Genomic DNA, 13,472 nt, shown 5'->3' with positions numbered 1-13,472 from the left:
ATCCGATGAACTTTTTTCCCATAGAGATGGACTTTTTTTCAAAACCGGTGAACTTTTTTCAAAATTGCTGAACTTTTTTCAAATCCAACAAACTTTTTTCCCTAAATGGATGAACTTTTTTTCGGAATCAGTGAAGTTTTTTCAAATCCGATGAAGTATTTTTCAAACCCAGTGAAGTTTTTTTCAAATTCAGTGAACTTTTTTCACATTTGACGAACTTTTTTCCCAAATGGATGAACTTTCTTCCAAAATTGGTGAATCTTTTTTCAAATAAAAATCAAGTATTCCCAAATTATTTTCAAATAACTCAAAAGCCTTTGCGACGCGGCTATATACTGGTTCTAAAAGGGTTCGCGTTGCTATTAATCACCTGCGTTCACAAGGATGCAACGGGGTCGAAGGCCTTGCAACTTTACGTCCACATGATTACAGCCCATAAAGAAGTTACGAAACCAGGGCCGTAGCCCATAGCCATAGGTCTGGCCCGTATCCCCAGTGGGCCAGCTCGCCTGCCAGTCCCTTGGTTCGGCGCGCGTTGAGCCGCCGTGCCGCCGCCGCCGCCGCCGCCAGAATTCGCGAAACCAGCGGCGCAGCCTGAGAGATGGAGCGCGGCGTGCGGGAGCTGTGGGCGGAGTCGCGCGAGCTGCTGGGCCTCCACTCCCCGGACGCCGTGGCGCGCGCCGACCTGCCCCCGACCCCGCTCGCCTTCCTCCGCGACCACGTCTCCCCGGGCCGCCCGCTCCTCGTCTCCGCCGCCGCCACCCGCCACTGGCCCGCCGCCTCGCTCTGGCCCACCGAATCCTACCTCCCGGACGCGCTCCGCTCCACCGACGTCTCCGTCCACCTCACCCCCGACGGCCGCGCTGACGCCCTCGCCGCGCACCCGCGCCGTCCCGGCGCCAGGTGCTTCGCGTCGGCGCACGTCCGCCGGGTCGACTTCCCCGCCGCCGTGCGACTCATCAGGGACTCCGACCCGGCCGCCGGCCTGGTGGCGTACGCGCAGCAGCAGGACGACTGCCTGCGCGGGGAGTACGCGGCGGTGGCCGGCGACGTGGACGCGCACGTGCCCTGGGCCAGCGAGGCGCTCGGCTGCCTCCCCGAGGCCGTCAACCTCTGGATCGGCAACGCCTGCTCCGTCACCTCCTTCCACAAGGACCACTACGACAACATCTACGTCGTCCTCTCCGGCGAGAAGCATTTCCTCCTCCTGCCCCCCACCGAGCACCACCGCCTCCACGTCCGCGACTACCCCGCCGCCGGCTACGTCCCGGTGGAGGAAGGGGAGGAGGTGCCGGAGCTCAAGCTGGAGATGGAAGAGCCCGAGAGGGTCGTGCCGTGGAGCAGCGGACCCGTACCCGGCGTCGCCGGAGGAGATGGCGGCGCAGGTCTCAGCCTGCCCGCTCTACTTCAAGGGTCCCAGGCCGATTCGTTGCACCGTCCGCGCCGGCGAGATGCTCTACTTGCCGAGCATGTGGTTTCACCATGTCAGCCAGAGCCCCGGGCCTAACGAGCTCAACATTGCCGTCAACTACTGGTATGACATGCAGTTTGACATCAAGTACGCCTACTTTAACTTCGTGAGGTCACTGGAGATCAAAGATTCTCCATTGGAGAACAATGATGATGCTTTCGAAGGTGAGCTCGAGGAGAAGAAGGATTGAGCTCATGGGTTGCGATCGTATTGGCGTTTCGGACAATGCCGCAACAGCAGTATTAGCAGTATATGGCTCGGGTTTTCGTTGCCATTATCTAACAGTTCTTCAAGTTTTCGAAGTAGTTATCCAGAATCTGGATTGCTGGCGGTGTATGTTATACCTAAATTTGCAGGTGCCAAATTGGACATCAGGATTGCTCTATTAGCAAAAGAACATTTTGGGAGGTGTTAAACTTCATTCAGAAAGGGCAGCATGGGTTCTTCTTTCGTCCAATGGCTTACATTCTGCAGGTCTAGAAACGGCATCTTGTGTAAAATATGCATGAGGCATGTGAGTAGCAGATGAATCAGACGGAAGACAACACAATATCAGTTGATGAGCTATTCTGACAGTGTTAGCTCTGGTGCTGGTAATGTAAAGTTGCTACCAATTCTGCAACCGATACATACTTTTCTTCAGTTAATTTCTTTGTAACAAAACTCTGTGAACTTCTCTTTGTACTAACATGAGGTGTTGAATTGAAATGTACTTTCTTGAATTTCGATATACGCGGTTGATTCAGTTTGTGTTAATCTGATTCTTCTTGGTGACTGTTCTGAACATATTATTTCTGAATTTTCAGTCGTCATAACATAATCAGATTCTGGTGTGAGAACAAAACACCCAAATTCTAAAACTGCTAGTTTGATATTTCTCATGTAGGCATCCACAAACATAGATTCACAACATTTCCCTTTACATAACTAGCTTGTCATTTTGTCAATTAAACTGATGCTGTGGCTTCTGTTTCACTTATTAAGTACAAATAACTAGCACCGGTATAGTTGTAACACAACAAAATTGGCAGTATAAAAGTTACAATTCGTGAACATGCAGCCTCCTGATTCTGAAAAGTCGTTCCAAGCAGTTTCTTCAAGTTGCTTTGGCCAGCTCCCGGTCCACAGCCACCTTCAGAAAGCTTCCTTCCTCGACCACCATCTGCACCGGCAGGAAGCCGAGCCCGTTAGCCACAGCGAGCATCACCTCCTTCATCTCAGCCCGGAACTCCTCAAGGTCCACCGTGCCATTGCCGTCTCGGTCGAACCTCGCAAACAGACCACGGTAAAGCTCGACAAGCTCACCATGGCTCATGGCGGACTCGTCAACGCCAAAGTGCTTCTCAAGAACCCTGAGGCTCATCAGCTCCTGGGCCATCTCGGAGTATGACAGCAGGCCATCATGGTTGGTGTCGAGGGCCGCAAACCGCCCATCCACCGATGAGTTGAAGGCGCCTTCGTCCTCGACGAAGCTCTGGACGGTCTTGCCATCAAGGATTTCTACACTCATGTTGTTTCTCAGGATGTGGATGTGGCAAAGTTGTGTTCTGGTATGGCTCTGAGGGAATGTGGAGCAGGTGTGTGCTGTTTAAATAGGCTACTTAGCAGATGGTTTTTCATGGATATTTCAGTGCCATGTTGCCAACTGCTAACTGGTTTCGTCATGGTCAGAAGTAGCCTGTGGTTTTGGGGCATTTCAGTGCTATACTATATTGGCATGTTGCCAACTGCTATCACTAGCTTTGGCGGTGAGAAGCGGCCTGTGGTTTTTAGTATGTTGTATGCTATGGGCATGAATACTTTTGCATATGCTAGCTGTTGTGATATTTAATTTGTTTCAAGCCGCCATTTGCGAAATCTTAGAAGAAAAGTCTCTGGTCCACCCAGCTTTGGCAATGGAGCAACTTATTTTGTCCCAATTATATTATTTGAACCACAAAGTACGAATTAAGGCATATACAAAAATGCACCCGCTCTAACTATTTATCCTGGTGGTGCATGTTACGGAATCTTGCTAAATCATTATGGAATCCAATACTGAAAATTCATAGCTTGCCCCGCTCTACTTTTATGCAGTGATCCTTGTTTGAAAAAGGATTTGTATACAGAAGGAAAGTTCCAACAGACGGTCTACTTAGGTTTGAGTGAGTTTTCAAAGCATAGTAACACATTATGAAGATTTTTAGTGGAAGTTTCATTCTTCCACCTCCATTCTTACTTAAGTGTAGTTTAATTTACTTGCTTGAATTCAGTAACATTGATCTTGATATGCCTGTTGGTTCCAAGAATATCTTGTTAGATTCACGGATATAGGCAAGGTGCCCCTTTTTCTTGTAAATAGTTCAGTCATTTTGTAAACACAAGTGTAGTTGGAACAAAATAAGGAATATAAGTGAATTGAGTTGAAATGATATGTATAACTTATTTCAGAGATGAATCAAACAAACTCAAAGGATTTTGCAACTGATCAGTCAAAATTAGCCAATTTGAGTCAGTAGTATAGACAACTATCCGCAGAAAAGAGTAGCATAGACAATGTTAGAAATGCTGCATTTTGGAGAGAAATTTGCTTGGGTTCACAAGCTCAGCTATAGCATGAAATTGGCAAAAATACAAAAGATCGATCTTCGGGAACCCCGTGTAACGCCCGGATAATTAGGCTACAGTAAAACTCTCTTGATGATGCCATGTCATCTATGTTACTGTTGCTAATTAAGTGGTAGTTCAAAAACATAGCAATTTAAAAAAAATGAATTAGCGACAAACACCCAAAGTTTTCAAAAGTCAACACAAAAATGTTCGGGGGTTGCCAAATATTGCATCGGTAATTATGGTGAAGTAAACACATTTTTATAAAATGCCTAAATACTTTTAAATGAATTTAAACAGAAAAGAAATAATAAAGAAAATACAAAAGGGAAATAATAAAGAAAATGATTAAATCTTTAGAAAATCATATCTTTTAATCCGTAACTCGGATGAAAATACTTTCTACATGAAAGTTGCTCAGAACGACGAGACGAACCCGGATACGCAGCCCGTTCGTCTGCCACACATCCCTAACCTATCGGAATCGCAACTTTCCCCCTCCGGTTCATCTGTCCGAAAACGTAAAACACCGGGAATACTTTCCCGGATGTTTTCCCCCTTCGTCGGTATCACCTACTACCGCGATTGGGCACACCTAGCATCGATACTTGTCATGTCATGCATCGTCATGCATCTGTTTGCATTGTATTCATTGTTTCTTCCCCCTCTTCTTCCCCTAGACACCGAGTCCGACGTTGCTGCTGCCCAGTTCGACTACGGAGTTGACGACCCCTCTCTCTTGCCAGAGCAACCAGGCAAGCCCCCCCCTTGATCACCAGATATCGCCTACTCTTCTCTATACTGCTTGCATTAGAGTAGTGTAGCATGTTACTGCTTTCCGTTAATCCTATTCTGATGCATAGCCTGATGTTGCTACATCTGTTGATACCTTACCTGCAATCCTAAATACTTAGTATAGGATGCTAGTTTATCATTATTGGCCCTACATTCTTGTCGGTCTGCCTTGCTATACTATTGGGCCGTGATCACTCGGGAGGTGATCACGGGTATATACTATACATACATACATACTATACAGATGGTGACTAAAGTCGGGTTAGCTCGAAGAGTACCCGCGAGTGATTCACGGATTGGGGGCTGAAAGGACCTTTGTCCCGACGGCCCTCTGTGTGGATCTTTGTGGCGGAGCGACAGGGCAGGTTGAGACCACCTAGGAGAGAGGTGGGCCTGGCCCTGTTCGGCGTTCGCGGATATTTAACACGCTTAACGAGATCTTAGTATTTGATCTGAGTTGGCTACGAGCCTATACGCACTAACCATCTACGTGGGAGTAGTTATGGGTATCCCGGCGTCGTGGTATCAGCCGAAGCACTTCAGACGTCAGCGACGGAGCGGCGCGCGCCGGATTGGAACGTAAGCCTGCTCTTGTATTAAGGGGGCTAGTTCTGCTTCCGGCCGCCCTCGCAACGTGCAGGTGTGCTATGGGCGATGGGCCCAGACCCATGTGCGCTTAGGTTTAGACCGGCGTGCTGGCCTCTCTGTTTTGCGTAGGTGGGGCTGCGACGTGTTGATCTTCCGAGGCCGGGCATGACCCAGGAAAGTGTGTCCGGCCAAATGGGATCAAGCATGTTGGGTAAGTTGGTGCACCCCTGCAGGGAAGTTAATCTATTCGAATAGCCGTGATCTTCGGTAACAGGACGACTTGGAGTTGTACCTTGACCTTATGACAACTAGAACCGGATACTTAATAAAACACACCCTTCCAAGTTCCACAGACAACCCGGTGATCGCTTTTCTACAGGTCGACGAGGAGGGGATCGCCGGGTAGGATTATGCTATGTGATGCTACTGGAGATGCTACTTGGAGATGCTACTTAGAGGACTTCAATCTACTCTCTTCTACATGCTGCAAGACGGAGGCTGCCAGAAGCGTAGTCTTCGATAGGACTAGCTATCCCCCTCTTATTCTGGCATTCTGCAGTTCAGTCCACTCATATTGCCTCCTTACACATATACCCATGCATATATAGTGTAGCTCCTTGCTTGCGAGTACTTTGGATGAGTACTCACGGTTGCTTTGCTCCCTCTTTTCCCTTGTTTTCCTCTTCTTCTCGGATGCCGCAACCAGACGTTGGAGCCCAGGATCCAGATGCCACCTTCGGCTACGACGACTACTACTCTGGAGGTGCCTACTACTACGTGCAGCCCGCTGGCGACGACCAGGAGTAGTTTAGGAGGATCCCAGGCAGGAGGCCTGCGCCTCTTTCGATCTGTATCCCAGTTTGTGCTAGCCTTCTTAAGGCAAACTTGTTTAACTTATGTCTGTACTCAGATATTGTTGCTTCCGCTGACTCATCTATGATCGAGCACTTGTATTCGAGCCCTCGAGGCCCCTGGCTTGTATTATGATGCTTGTATGACTTATTTATGTTTTAGAGTTGTGTTGTGATATCTTCCCGTGAGTCCCTGATCTTGATCATACACGTTTGCGTGCATGATTAGTGTACGATTGAATCGGGGGCGTCACAAGTTGGTATCAGAGCCGACTGCCTGTAGGAATCCCCCTTCCACACTCCTTGGCCGAAGTCGAGTCTAGACATTACAAAAACTTTTACTAACTTGGCTGTGTGCCTTATGGGCCCACGTCACCATCGGGTGGTACTAGGATCTTTTACTCCTCGACCTTTACTCTGGGACTCTGAACTCTTTTCTACTCGGGTCAAACGAATTTACTAACTATCACTAGGATCCCGTGACCCCATTCACCCAAAGTTGGATAAATCCATAGTATTCTTTGGAATAGTATTTTGGACGATTTCCACACTGTCATTTGACTCCATTGAAACATCTTTGTTTTCAGATGGAACCCACGAGGCAGGTCGTGCGCCACACTGTGGCCATTGGTGCCTCAGGATCACCTGCTGTGCTAGCTGATATGATGACCTATCTGGGTTATCGCTGGCACCCTGAGTACACCGTCTACGAGGAGTACCAGGACTTTAATCAGGAGCAGTATCGTGCCATCGTCCACCTCTACTCTCGGGAGTATGAGTCCACTACCGTGCTACACACCGCTCATGGTGTTGGAGTGACCATCGAGATGGCAGTACACGATGCTGCTCATGCTGCTCTAACACGTCTTCGTGGAGAGTATCAGGCGTTGGACACTTCCCCTTTCAGACACATTCCTATCGCATCTGACGTTGGTGCGGAGGGATACTACACTGCCGCCTACTCCACCGTCACCCGAGAGCCCTTCCACCATCAGCGCCTGGTTCTGCATGCTGATGGGCTGGACCGAGCTAACAGAGCTCTTCGCCACGAGTTGTACACCACTCGTCAGCACCTTTACAGGGCTCTGACGCTGCTGCACCCCTTTGTGCGGTCTGGACAGCTGCCGCGTTCTGCGATCTACCCAGCCAGGACCGTGATGCCCCATGGTGTCGGATGGCCAGAGGTGGGAGGTTACTCTCCCGCACTTGGTCCTCTTCTGCCACCTGAGCGTCGGGTTCTACACCAGAGTATCCGCGGCCCCCAGGCCACTAACGTGGAGGACTATCCGTTGCCTCACTACCAGCTGTCAGGCTACAGCTACCTTCACAGTACCTCCTGGGGCTGATGTAGTCTTGCTCATTAGTATTAGATGCATTCGCAAGCCTGCGTGCCGCCTATGATGACTTAGTCTATGTACTAAACTCTGTGTACTGAACTCTGTGTACTGAACTCTATGTCCGACCCCTTTTGTAAGTTATGCCGACTAGCTATGTGGTATCTGTCGTGCTCTTTTCATTATGCATGTTTCATCATGAATGACTCTTGTCTATGCAAATTTCTCAATACTGAACTACCCCTGTTATATATTAACAGGATGGTTAGACCAGCTGGTCGTGGTCGTGGCGGCAACGCCCCACCACCACCTGAGTACATGGCTGGTATGGTCCAACAGCTCGAGATGAATCGCCAGTTCATGGAGAATGTGATGGCTCAGTTCCCTCGTCCCAATATGAATGAGCAGCCAGCCCACGTAACTCTGCAGGATTTCATGCGCCTCAACCCAACCGTGTACCGCAGCTCAACTCAGCCGCTGGATGCTGATGACTGGCTCCGTGACATCACCTATGAGATGGAGTCTGCTGAAGTAGCCCCGGCCCGCTATGTCACCTTTGCTTCCTTCTTTCTGAAGGGACCCACAGCTCAATGATGGGACAGCCACAGGCGTACTCTGCCAGTTGGGACAATCATCACCTGGCCAGACTTTCAGGCTGCCTTCCGTGCCCGCTTCATTCCTCAGGGGATCATGGACAGGAAGAAGCGTGAGTTCCGCAACCTCACCCAGGGCAACAAAACTGTGGAAGCTTATCAGCGGGAATTTCTGGACTTATCCCGCTATGCCGAAGAAGACATTGCAACTGATGCACGTAGACAGGAGAAGTTCCGTGACGGCCTTCAAGCTGACATCAAGCTCGCACTTCTGGTGCATGAATTTACCGATTTCGCCACCTTGGTGAATAAGGCCATCAATGTCGAGACTGGTCTGCAGGAACACCAGAGCTCTCAAAGGCGCAATCGTGACACGGGCTCATCTTCGGGCCCGCCCTCGCAGAAGCGTAAGATATGGATCCCGAACAGCATGTACCGTCCAAATGCACCAGCCCCAAGGCAGTCCTACGCTGCACCTCGTCTGCCTACTGCTCCAACTAGGCAGCCAAGGCTTCCAGCTCCGCCACCCCAAGCTCATGTTCCCACTCCCAATAATGGCCTGTGCTACAAGTGTGGTCAACCAGGTCACCGTGCTAGGGATTGCATTCAGAATCAGAATCAACTGGCCCTTCCAGCCGCTGGCCGTGGAAACAACCAGACCCGCAATAACAATGCCAAGTCTTATGGCCGTGTTCATGCCAACCATGTTGATCTAAATGAAGCTCAAGACCAGCCTGCTACTGTGATGGGTACACTCCTCGTAAATTCAGTACCAGCATCCGTTTTATTTGATACTGGTGCATCACATTCATTCATGTCTGAAGATTTCGCATTCATGCATGGCATTAAAAGTGAAGACATGAATGCTTCACTATTAGTACACACCCCTGCGGGCCAATGTCGAACCTCCATGATTTGCAACGACGTCCCCGTTGAAATCGAAGGACTGGAATTCCTTGTCTCACCCATCGTACTGAAGTCTTGTAGCATTGACCTCATTCTGGGAATGAATTGGTTAAATGCGCATACTGCCTCTATAGTTTGCGCCACTAAGACCGTTCATCTGCTACACCCTTCCGATGAAATAGTCACTTACCGAGCTCATCTGGTGCAAAATGCCGAGGCAAGGCTCTATGCATTGAATGCATTGAACGCTGCATCACTCGAGGGTATTGAAAACATTCCTGTCGTGCGTGAATTCCTCGACGTCTTTCCTGAAGAACTTCCAGGGATTCCCCCTGCTAGGGCTGTCGAATTCATCATCGATTTGAAACCAGGCACCACTCCTATAGCCAAGTGACCCTACAAGATGCCGCCGCATGAACTCCTTGAGCTTAAGGAGGAAATCGACAAGTCTCTTCGCAGTGGTTTCATTCTCCCAAGTTGCTCTCCTTGGGGAGCACCTTCTCTCTTTGTCAAGAAGAAGGATGGGACAAACCGATTGGTCCAAGACTACTGTCCTATAAATCAAGCTACCATTCAGAATAAGTATCCTCTTCCTCGGATCAATGATCTGTATGATCAACTGGCTGGTTCATCAGTGTTCTCTAAACTCGACTTGAGATTGGGTTACCACCAGATCCGTGTTCGTGAGGAGGATATCCCCAAGATCGCCTTTGTGACTCGTTATGGTTCATACGAGTACACAGTCATGTCTTTCGGCTTAACCAATGCTCCAGCCACCTTCTCTCGCCTGATGAACTATATATTCATGGATTACCTCGACAAGTTCGTCGTGGTTTATCTGGATGATATCCTGATATTTTCCAAGAATGAAGAAGAACATGCTGAACATCTTCGTCTTGTGCTGGAAAAGCTGCGAGAGCATCAGCTATATGCCAAGTTCTCCAAGTGTGAATTCTGGCTTCCCGAAGTAACCTATCTCGGGCATGTCATCTCTAAGGATGGTATTGCCGTCAACCCTGAACGAGTTCAGGCTATTCTCGATTGGACTCCTCCGAAGAATGTCAAGCAAGTCAGAAGTTTTCTCGGTCTCGCCAGCTATTGCCGTCGATTCGTCGAGAACTTCTCCAAGATTGCCAGGCCTCTGACTAACCTGTTGCATAAGGGCGTCAAGTTCCAATGGACAGATAAATGTCAGGAAAGTTTCCAGGCACTCAAAGACAAGTTGACTTCTGCCCCAGTACTAGCTCCTCCTGATACTAAGAAGGACTTCGTCATTTACTGCGACGCTTCCCGTCAAGGATTAGGCTGTGTCCTAATGCAAGAGCGCAAAGTGGTTGCTTATGCCTCTCGGCAATTGCGCCCTCACGAAGAGAACTATCCAGTTCACGACCTCAAACTTGCTGCTGTCATTCATGCGCTAAAACAGTGGCGACATTACCTACTCGGTAATCGTTGTGAGATCTTCACTGACCACCAAAGTCTGAAGTATCGGTTTACTCAGCCAGACCTGAATCTCCGTTAGCAGAGATGGATGGAGACTGTTGTAGACTTTGATTTGGGTATTTCCTATACCCCAGGCAAGGCTAATGTAATGGCTGATGCTTTAAGCCGCAAGTCTTACTGCAACCACCTCCAGATTCACAAAGTTCAGCCCTCACTTGTTGAAGAATTCAGAAAGCTGAACCTCCATATTGTTCCTCCGGGTGCACTCGCTCCCCCTCCTGAGGAGTCTCACAAGATGAATCTCCGTGTTGTTTCCAAGGGTTCCCTCTATACCCTGGCTGTCGAACCCGATCTCGTGAGCTCCATCAAGACATTACAGGGATATGACTCTGAAGTCCACAAGATTAAGCGCGACCTCAAAGAAGGAAAGCCATCATTCTTCACTATTGCTGATGATGGCGCCTTGTACTTCAAAGGCCGCCTAGTGGTGCCGTGTAAGAAGGAAAACCTGAATATGACTCAGGAGGTTATGAAAGAAGCTCATGATACGCCTCTATGTATCCATCCTGGTAGTACAAAGATGTACCAAGACATCCGCCAGAGATTCTGGTGGTCTAACATGAAGCAAGACATTGCTCGTTATGTTGCTGAATGTGACGTTTGCCGTCGTATCAAAGCAGAACATCAAAGGCCTGCTGGAACTCTGCAACCTATATCTATTCCTGAATGGAAATGGGACCATGTCGAGATGGACTTCGTTACTGGATTTCCCAAATCACAAAAGGGTAATGATGCTATTCTTGTCGTCATTGACCGACTTTCTAAGGTTGCACATTTTCTGGCGGTCAAAGAAACGATCACTGCTAGTCAGCTTGCAACTCTCTACATGTCCAGAATTGTTTCGCTTCACGGTATTCCACTGGTTATCAGTTCAGACCGTGGCAGTTTATTCACTTCAAGATTCTGGGCAAGTTTCCAAGAAGCTATGGGAACTCACCTGTCACTCAGTACTGCGTTTCATCCGCAGTCGCAAGGGCAAGTTGAACGTGTAAACCAAATTCTCGAAGACATGCTTCGAGCTTGTGTTATTTCCTTCGGCAAGAAATGGGAGGAATCTCTCCCGTATGCTGAGTTCTCTTATAATAATAGCTATCAAGCTAGTCTGAAGATGGCCCCCTTCAAAGTGTTATATGGACGAAAGTGCCGAACCCCTCTGAACTGGTCAGAAACTGGGGAACGTCCACTCTTCGGTCCGGATATTATCCAACATGCTGAAGAACAAGTCCGCATTATTCGCGAGCATCTCAAGACTGCTCAGTCACGTCAGAAGAGTCAGTATGACCGTCATCATAAAGACATGGTCTATCTACCTGGCGAAAAGGCCTATCTTCGAGTTACACCAATGAAGGGTGCTCACCGCTTCGGGATCAAGGGCAAGCTAGCTCCTCGCTATATTGGCCCATTCACTATTCTGGAAAGGCGTGGAAAAGTGGCATATCAACTGGAGCTTCCGTCGAACCTTTCTCAGGTTCACGATGTGTTCCACGTGTCGCAGCTCCGTCGCTGCATCAAGGACCCAATCCGAGCAGTGGACCATGAAGTGCTTGAATTGCAACAGGACCTCTCCTATAAAGAGCATCCGGTCCGCATTCTCGACCAAGCTGAACGCCGCACACGCCAGAAGGCGATCAAGTTCCTCAAAGTTCAGTGGTCGCACCATTCTGAAGATGAAGCCACTTGGGAACAAGAGGATCGCCTGCGTGAAGAATACCCCGCACTGTTTCCTTCTACCTCCTAAATCTCGGGACGAGATTTCTTGTAGTGGAGGAGATTTGTAACGCCCGGATAATTAGGCTACAGTAAAACTCTCTTGATGATGCCATGTCATCTATGTTACTGTTGCTAATTAAGTGGTAGTTCAAAAACATAGCAATTTAAAAAAAATGAATTAGCGACAAACACCCAAAGTTTTCAAAAGTCAACACAAAAATGTTCGGGGGTTGCCAAATATTGCATCGGTAATTATGGTGAAGTAAACACATTTTTATAAAATGCCTAAATACTTTTAAATGAATTTAAACAGAAAAGAAATAATAAAGAAAATACAAAAGGGAAAAAGAAGAAACCCCTCCCCCTTCCCCCCTGGGCCGAAAGGCCCAGCTAGCCACAGCCCCTGCCTCCTGGCCCATCCGGCCGAACCGGCCCGCCTCCCCCTGCCGCCTCCTTTCTCTGTTCCCCCGACCCGGGTCGGAACAGGGGCGCGTCCCCGCCGCACCCTCTCGCCGGCGACGATGGGGGGATAAGATCGCCAGCACCCCCCCTCGCCTCCTCGATCCCACCTCCCGCTCGCCCCCACGCTCGCCCTCGGCCCCCGCGCCTCTCCCTCTCCCCTCCAGATCCATCTCCCCCTCGTTCCCCACTGCAACCGAGCGCTGCCATGGCCTCGCCGCCGTGAACCGCGTGGCCACAGTCACCGCCTCGCCGCGCCTGCGTGTCCGTCGACGCCTCCATCGTCTTCCTCGTCCACCGGAGGCCTCAGCTGGAGCGGGGGAGCCATGAATCACCGGATCCCCTTCGTCCACATCTTCGGCTGCCGCGTTCTTCACCAACTCCGGCGACATCCCTCTGCGCTTCCGTTCACTCGAGGGCCTCCGTGTGCCGCGACGTAAGCCTCCGCACCCTCCTCCTTCCTCTGGTTCCTCCTCATGCACCGTAGATGGCTCGCGGTGCTGCCGTCGCCATTGCCGCATGCGGCCTCGTCCGCGAGCTCATTGCGCTCACCCCGTCCATCTCCGAGCCAAGCCGTGGCCTCCGTCGAGTTGCCGGAGGTCCGTAGAGCCCGCTAGCGCCGTTTGTCAACTAGAACGCAGCCCGTAGCATGGTTTTCGGAGATGCCCGTATT

General features: G+C 49.7%; 1 protein-coding gene and 1 pseudogene across 1 annotated transcript; one reads left to right on the top strand and one right to left on the bottom strand.

Annotated features, from left to right (window-relative positions):
- Positions 1-396: 396 nt before the first annotated feature.
- Positions 397-2,201, top strand: LOC123104145 (bifunctional peptidase and (3S)-lysyl hydroxylase JMJD7-like; annotated as a pseudogene).
- Positions 2,202-2,389: 188 nt separating this feature from the next.
- LOC123104147 (uncharacterized) lies at positions 2,390-3,135 on the bottom strand. The gene has a single exon (XM_044525900.1). It carries the CDS (start codon positions 2,979-2,981, stop codon positions 2,568-2,570), a length of 414 nt encoding a protein of 137 aa, XP_044381835.1. The 5' UTR covers positions 2,982-3,135; the 3' UTR covers positions 2,390-2,567.
- Positions 3,136-13,472: the final 10,337 nt, after the last annotated feature.

This window comes from Triticum aestivum, chromosome 5A, assembly GCF_018294505.1.
Source record: "Triticum aestivum cultivar Chinese Spring chromosome 5A, IWGSC CS RefSeq v2.1, whole genome shotgun sequence".
Classification (NCBI taxonomy): domain Eukaryota; kingdom Viridiplantae; phylum Streptophyta; class Magnoliopsida; order Poales; family Poaceae; genus Triticum; species Triticum aestivum.
This window is presented reverse-complemented; position numbering and strand designations above follow the sequence as displayed.